Here is a 7,500-nt window from a genome sequence, read left to right as displayed (position 1 = left end):
TGTTTTCCTTCAGAGAGCAGGAGACAGATGAGGAGAAGACAGAGGAGCTTTTTCATACCAGGGACAGTATGGATGGAGGAGACGGCACGGTGTTTTCCCTTGCTGACATCCTGCACACGTAAGAACAAACACACATACACACACACACACACACACACACACACACACACACACACACACATTTTCAAACAAACACATACAATGTAACAACAACAGAGCTTGAGAGCATGAGTAGGAAAACCATTGTCAGCTGGATATTTCTCATCGAAAAACTCACATTTGTCAGCTGAGTTTATACACAGTTATGTGTGTTTATGTATGTGTGCTTCATAGAGATCCAGGGTAACCATGTTTATTTACATAGATAACAATTTTTCCGCCAATAAATAGATTTCCTCTATCGTCAAATGCGATCAAGGTGTATGTTTGTGCCCGTTATACAACGGCATCGAACACAATTCAGCCATTCACAATCAAGGACCGGAACTATCAGTTTTAGAATGTAATATAAAGTATTTTATATGGTGTCTGTGTGTTTTACAGGAATGAAGATGCAGAGGAATACAATGCTTTAAGGAACAAATCCAATGGTGTGTAGGTGTCTGATATGACTGCACAATTAACGCAGTTGCAATATGAACCAACGCAATTACCTAATCGCAAAAGCTACAAATAATCTTGCACAGTTAATTTTGTCACATTGATGACATTATTATTCATGTCATCCTCCATGACTGTGCCACTTCTGGTTGGTGGGTATGCGTAGTGCGTGAGGGGCACAAAAATTCTGATTGGTGAGCTTCACAGTTGGTCGGGGGTGCTGTGCTTCTTGGGCACTGGGCGTGCTCACCAATCAGGGCTGGCACAAATTAAAGACATATTTGGAATATTGAACTGAATCAATTCATTGACATTCAAAAATGATATTGCGAATCGCAATCACAATATCTGTCAGAAAATTCGCAATTAGATATTTTTCCCAAATCGTGCAGCTCTAGTGTCTGATGTGTCACTTCCTCTTGACCTTTTGACCTCTCACAGATGTCTAACTTCTCCCTGTGGTTTGTTTTGACACCACAGGATCCTCCCCCTCCAGCCAAAAACGCCCCTTTGTGTTCCACAGATGGCGGCAGTTCTGGTTCTCACCTGTTACCTCATTCTTCGGCAACGTCCTGATGTACTTCCTCTTCCTCTTCCTTTTTGCCTACATTCTATTGGTTGACTTCAAACCACCACCTAAAGGCCCCAACACAGCGGAATATGTGTTGTATTTTTGGGTGTTCACTTTGGTTTGTGAGGAGATACGACAGGTACACATACACACAAAAACACACACATACATTTGTGGGACACATAATCATATGTGACACACATAGTCATATCAATACACACACAAACTAATGTTTCATTTTCTCTCAGTCTTTAAATGTAGGAACCAGTGTACCTACTGTATTCCAGAGGATGCGGTTGTACATACAGGACATCTGGAATAAGTGTGACTTAACCGCCATCCTTCTGTTCTGTTTGGGCCTCTTGTGCAGGTGTGTGTGTGTATGTGTGCACATGGATGAGCTGTCCCTACATTTGAACACATGTCAGACCATATTTAGTATCTGTGTTTTTGTTAATGTATATGTGTATGTGTGTATTATGTGTATTATTAAGGTCATTTTTTTCTGTGTGTGTATTGTAGAATGTTCCCATGGTCATATAGATTTGGGCGTTCTATGATGTGTGTGGACTATATGGTTTTCACTTTGAGGCTCATCCACATTTTTGCCATTCATAAACAACTGGGGCCTAAGATCATCATTGTTGGGAAAATGGTGAGAAAATGAGTTGTTGATAATGATCTCAATGAGACCAGCTGTCTCTAATGGATATTAGTAATATAATATCAAATAAATCATATGAAATTAGTGGGTTGAAATGCAAAGATTCTCTTACTTTATGTCATTGTGTTTGGACTAAAAAATGCTTTTTTAATATTTGTATAATTTTGAAAAGGATGTTGTCACCTTATATTATAGTTAGAATCTAGATGATGACGGAGGCATATGATCCATGTTTGTGTGGAGCGTTCGGTCCTCTACTATCTGTGACAAGTCATTTACAGGGTGACTCTCCTCACAGTGTTGTTTGTCAACACTCTAAGACCCCTGTTCTTTCTATTGCTTTCTTTCACAGGTGAAGGATATCTTTTTCTTCCTGTTCTTCCTGGGGGTGTGGCTTATGGCGTATGGAGTAGCCAATCAAGCACTTATATACTCCTATGACTCACGTCCTGATTGGATATTTCGTCGGGTTTTCTACAGACCATACATGCATATTTATGGACAGGTACCACTGAATGAAATAGATGGTGAGTGAACACAGCTGTTATAGAAATTCATCACATCATAGAAATATCCATTCTAGCAGGATCCCATTCTAACAGGAACATGCATAAAATCAATGCCTAGTTTAGATGAAAGAGTGTTCTCGAATAAACAAACGTAGAATTACACATCTTCTTCCTCACCTTAATATTTCCTCTTCTCCACTCTCATAATCTCATAATTCCTTGATCACTCCCCTGCATTGATTCTCTTTCTCTCTCTCTTTCTCTCTCTGTCTCTCTCTGTCTCTCTCCACCTCCTTCTGTCCAGCTGACAAGCGTGATAATTTGACGTGCACTATGAATGCCACTCTAATTAATGAGGGCATGGAGCCGTGCCCGCAGACTGAAGAAAACTGGCTGGTGCTCATCCTGCTGTCCATCTATCTGCTGGTCACCAACATCCTTCTGCTCAACCTGCTCATTGCTATGTTCAGGTACCACATGCACACAGCACATTCACCCATTCCCGGTCTATGGGTTCCTGATCCTGGGAATACCTATTAGAAATTAAGAACTAGGAGGTGTTATCCTAGTTGAGTGGAACCTGCTGGGTGTAATTTTGACCACAGGATATTCAAATTAAATATGATTAAAATATTCAATATTTTAGAGGCCCAGTAAGAATGTGCATAGATCCATCCATTCTCAGCATCAGCCATATCAGTGATACATTACATCCATCTTTACACTGTGGTGTGTGTGTGTGTGTGTGTGTGTGTGTGCGAATTACAGCTACACCTTCAGCAAAGTCCAGGAGCACAGCGACATCCACTGGAAGTTCCAGCGGTACAACCTGATAGTGGAGTACCACTCTCGGCCCTGCTTGGCCCCACCCTTCATCCTCCTCTCCCACCTGCACCTCTTCATCAAGAGGAACATCCGCAGGGTGCCCTCTGTCAAAATGACACACTTCGGTAAGACATTAACTGCTCTGGGCTAATGTACCCATGTTGCCCAGCTGAACAGGTCTGTTCCGAGGTAACTCAAAGGTGTCCATTTTGAGATCACAATCTGCCGCATGCCCATGTCATATGAACACTTTATACACTTGATATAATAGTTTTATTAAATAGTGGTATTAAATAATGCTGGCTATCAAAATGGAACATTAACAAAGGAAAGTGTAGTGTTGTGTGTCTAAATTTAAATTGCAGTTACGTTTAATAATCTCTATCTCTGTGTGTGTCTCTCTCTCTCTCTCTCTCTCTCTCTCTCTCTCTCTCTCTCTCTCTCCTTAAAGTTCTAGAGATCAGGGGCAGGAAGGCGAGCCAGCTCAACACGTGGGAGTCCATTCAGAAAGAAAACCTCCTGTCCATCCAGAATAAGAAGCAGCGTGAGAGTGACACAGAGCGACTCAAGCGCACGTCCTGCAAGTCAGTGACTCGTTCCTACTCACTCCCTGTGTTCGTATACAGTGGGCAGCGGTGGCTCAGGAGGTAGAGGAGTCATTGGGCAACCAGCATGTTGCCAGCTCGAGCCCGGCTCCTCCTGACCTGACCTTTTAGCAAGACACTGAACTCCAAACTACCCCCAATGTGCAGGTTGGCACCTTGCATGGCTGCCTCTGCCATCGGTATATGAGTGTGTGACTGAATGGGTTTCATGTACATGTAAAAGTATATTATTATATAGTTTATGAGTATATTATTATATAGTTTTCCTTTTATATAGATTTGCACCCATGTTTTTTTTTTACCCATTCCAAAGCCAGGGCAGCTCATTTTGTCTCTAGTGTATGATGTATCATGTGGGCGGTGGAATGAGGACCTGGGCCCTCCGGCGTGCCTCGCTTCATGTGTGTGGGAGTTACCCTGCTCAGGGACTGACGAGCTCCCTCTCCCTCTCTGTGTCGTCTGCTTGCAGGGTGGATAGTGTGCTCAAGCAAATGGTGGAGATCCGAGACCACGACCGCAGGCTGAGAATGCTGGAGTCAGAGGTTAGTTTAGGGTGTGCGCCCCTCTCTCAGCCCCCCCCCCCCCCTATGTGATACCCAACCACACGTGGCTTAGGTTCCACTGACCTCAACTGGGGGATCAGTCTGACTGTCTTGTATGTGGTGTGTGTGTGTGTTTGAGAGATGATGGCTGTCTCTTCATTTGGAGATGCAGCTGTTTTAAGTGCGGGCTCAGCACAGACCAGAGACGATCCATCAAGTTCACACTCATATACTCTCTCTCTCTCTCTCTCTCTCTCTCTCTCTCTCTCTCTCTATCTCAGGTGGAGTACTGCTCCAGCGTCCTCTCATGGATGGCGGATTCACTGTCCCAGAGTAACCTGATAAAACCACATCGCCCTCCTCCCACACGAAGAGGTATGGTCTCTTCCCACCCCACCCCCCCCTCTCTCTCTCCCATACACACACTGCCTCTCTCTCTCTCTCTCTCTCTCTCTCTCTCTCTCTCTCTCTCTCTCTCTCTCTCTCTCTCTGTCCCTCCTTCTATCTCTATGGCATAACTAGGTTCTTCCTAATATAGCTCATATGTATTTATGTAGTGCTGAATTGGTGGGTGCTTGGGATCAAGAGCTGCATCGTGCTTATAGCAGCTCATTAAAAGCATTCTGCTCCAACAGCCTCACATATACATGGAACCTCTCCCAAACGCACTGTAAGTTAATCATTTAAATGTTGAAATGCACAGGTTGGGACCACATAGAATGAAACATATTTCACTCAATTACCAAAAATACATCGGCGGTTTGGAGTAACGATTGAGATATGTTGGCCACCGTTTGAGATATATATTTGAAGGCAGGGGGAGTATTTATTGTCTTATAAATCTTTCTAATAAACAGAATGGTATGCCTGTGGGATCAGTGTGCAGAGTGTAGAGTTCCTAGGGAGCACTCATAGTGTAAGCGCGATCACCCTCCCCGCACTGCGGGTCTGTTTAGGAGGTTAACAGGCGAGAGACATGTGTGTGGGTCGCTCTCACTGGCTCATGCTCTCTTTGGGAATGCCATAGGTGCAGTCCTCTGTGAGGTCTCATAGTTCTGTCTCTCCCTCTGATGCCCCAGAGTCAGTCAGCCCTCCCTCATCGCCCAGATGCTGATGGACCCCAGGGAGGGGAGAACAAATCGAGCAGGAGGAGGAGGAGAAATTGGTGAGGGAATCAGACGACTGCACGGTCATGGAGATGCACAGGCGCAATGACCAAAAAGAAGACTTCATTATTCAAGAAGAAGTCATTATTCTGTCGTATCACCCATCCAAGCCAAAGGTTCTCTGTTTTTTGGGGAGGGGGAGATCATTACACTCCATGTTAAAACTGATGGATGGATGTGATCTTCCATCCAGCTGAGAACAGATGCAGTAGTTTGCACTGAATTTTATTATAAGATGGCTTTGCCTTACGTCATCCCCTGACCACGAATGGAATTCAACCCACGCTCTTTGCATAGTTTTTGCATATTATTGCTGTCTGGTCTATGTACTGTATCGTCCTGGGTTACTAGTTCCAACTGAACAAAATCACCACAGTTGTACAACCACAAGTCACTGAAGCTTTGGCAGCACATAACATATACTATGTTAAGGTCATGCCATTTCATATGTCCTGTGCAAGGTTTCAAGTGCTAGAGTACTTGATTAAATCAGGGTATGACACTTTCACCTCATTCCGTTGTAGATAAATGCACCTTTTTTTAATATTCAAATGTTTTATCAACTTTTTTGTGTATTTCATTTCATTTAGAGGTTTATTACAAAACAACTTACATTCATAACTGATGATACAAGGTTTTAGATAAATGTGAAACTAAAATGGAAATGTATCTATTTAAGCTGCTTTGCGAATAAACTCTATTTTGAAGCAGGCATATTGTTGTATTTTCATTTCACTTTTTTAAGCATCAATTTGCCAGTGAAATTGTTTTTGTTGTTCTATTATATTTATCATTTAAAGTGAAAATGCTAAATGCATGAGACCTTTTATGAGGCCTTTAGGCCCTCTTTTCTTGCCAAAAGCCTCAGGTGCTTTTTCTGTAATATGTAACTTGAATGAATAGTATGCTATGCTTCTTATAAAACTACATGTTTGGGTTTCAGGTTTGGAATTTTTCGAATTAAGGTTATTAGCATGTAACGATATTACATGCTAATAACCTACTTTTGAATATTCTCTGTCACGTCCACCCCATACTGTGCCCTGCCCTCGCCCTGCCTCACCTTGGCTCTTGATCGGCCTTCCTTCTCCCCCCCCCTTCTCTCCCTCTCTCTTGCTCACTCTTTGGATTCCTCCATTCAGTGGCTGGCAGTTTTCCCATCCAGTCGGGTCCATACATGGCTAGAGCACTGTGTGGATCAGGATCAAGTTGTTATGGGAGAGGGGAACTTTTGCAACTTGGGGATCACACGAAGCAAGACGGACAATCAAAGCTGCTCAGTCCATCTCAGAGGAGCCACCCAACTACATGGGCCCAAACTTACTCGATCTTTACCTCGTCCATGCAGAGAAATTACCCAGCTTTAGCATCTATTGTGATCTTGGGATCTTTTGGTCTTGTCGGTGAGCTTCTAAGGCTGACTCATTGACTCTAATGACAATCTCTATTCTAGGGTGAAATTTAGAACCTGACTAGTGTCGACTGGTGGCCTTAAGCAACCTGAACTTTAGGCTAAGGAATTAGCCCTAGTTACCACTGCTGTTTGGTCAGTTTATGAGTGATAAATCTCCAGCACTAGCCAGTCTAGGAATAGATGTCACGTCAGGTTCATCATAATCTAATCTCTAGATGAACTTCCTCTTTGAGTGTCCAAAACCATAAAGAGCCTTTGATTTCAAGCCAAGGCCAAGGCTTCACTTTAACGAAAAAAGTTCCTGAGTTTCAGAAATTTGAGGGTGGCTCATATATGGACAGGGCACATCAGCTTGGCCCCACACGCCATCCATCTTAATCTCTGAGATATCAGACGTTACCATGAAGAGGGAAAAGTGATATTTCAGAGGCAGGGCTTCATGCTATCCACTTTCAGTGACATTGCTCTTTCTGTCTCTCACACTTTCTTTCCCTCTCTTCTCATTGTCACCACTCCCTACTCTTGCTACCCCTCTCTCTCTCTTTCTCTCTCTTTCTCACACACACACACACTCACACAGGCACACTTTTCAGTGGCTTTGCGC

The 7,500-nt window shown here is 43.3% G+C and overlaps 1 protein-coding gene across 1 annotated transcript in view; it reads left to right on the top strand.

Moving 5' to 3' along the window:
- Positions 1–6,196, top strand: part of trpm4a (transient receptor potential cation channel, subfamily M, member 4a) — a 59,549-nt gene extending 53,353 nt beyond the window's left edge. Inside the window, exons 17-28 of the mRNA XM_076265204.1 lie at positions 14–118; positions 544–590; positions 1,081–1,310; positions 1,420–1,541; positions 1,694–1,826; positions 2,188–2,362; positions 2,649–2,814; positions 3,113–3,294; positions 3,621–3,753; positions 4,244–4,316; positions 4,598–4,691; positions 5,396–6,196. Of these exons, the coding sequence (XP_076121319.1) occupies positions 14–118; positions 544–590; positions 1,081–1,310; positions 1,420–1,541; positions 1,694–1,826; positions 2,188–2,362; positions 2,649–2,814; positions 3,113–3,294; positions 3,621–3,753; positions 4,244–4,316; positions 4,598–4,691; positions 5,396–5,430 (1,495 nt within the window). The 3' untranslated portion in view covers positions 5,431–6,196. The remainder of the gene's footprint in view (positions 1–13; positions 119–543; positions 591–1,080; positions 1,311–1,419; positions 1,542–1,693; positions 1,827–2,187; positions 2,363–2,648; positions 2,815–3,112; positions 3,295–3,620; positions 3,754–4,243; positions 4,317–4,597; positions 4,692–5,395) is intronic.
- Positions 6,197–7,500: the final 1,304 nt, after the last annotated feature.

The sequence above is a fragment of the Alosa pseudoharengus genome, unplaced genomic scaffold, assembly GCF_046254945.1.
Source record: "Alosa pseudoharengus isolate Yale_2024_CS ecotype anadromous, Long Island Sound unplaced genomic scaffold, YU_APseudo_1.1 YU_APseudo_1.1_scf_4, whole genome shotgun sequence".
In the NCBI taxonomy this organism is placed as follows: Eukaryota; Metazoa; Chordata; class Actinopteri; order Clupeiformes; family Clupeidae; genus Alosa; species Alosa pseudoharengus.
Note: the sequence above shows the minus strand (reverse complement) of the source record. Positions and strands in the feature narration are given on the sequence as shown.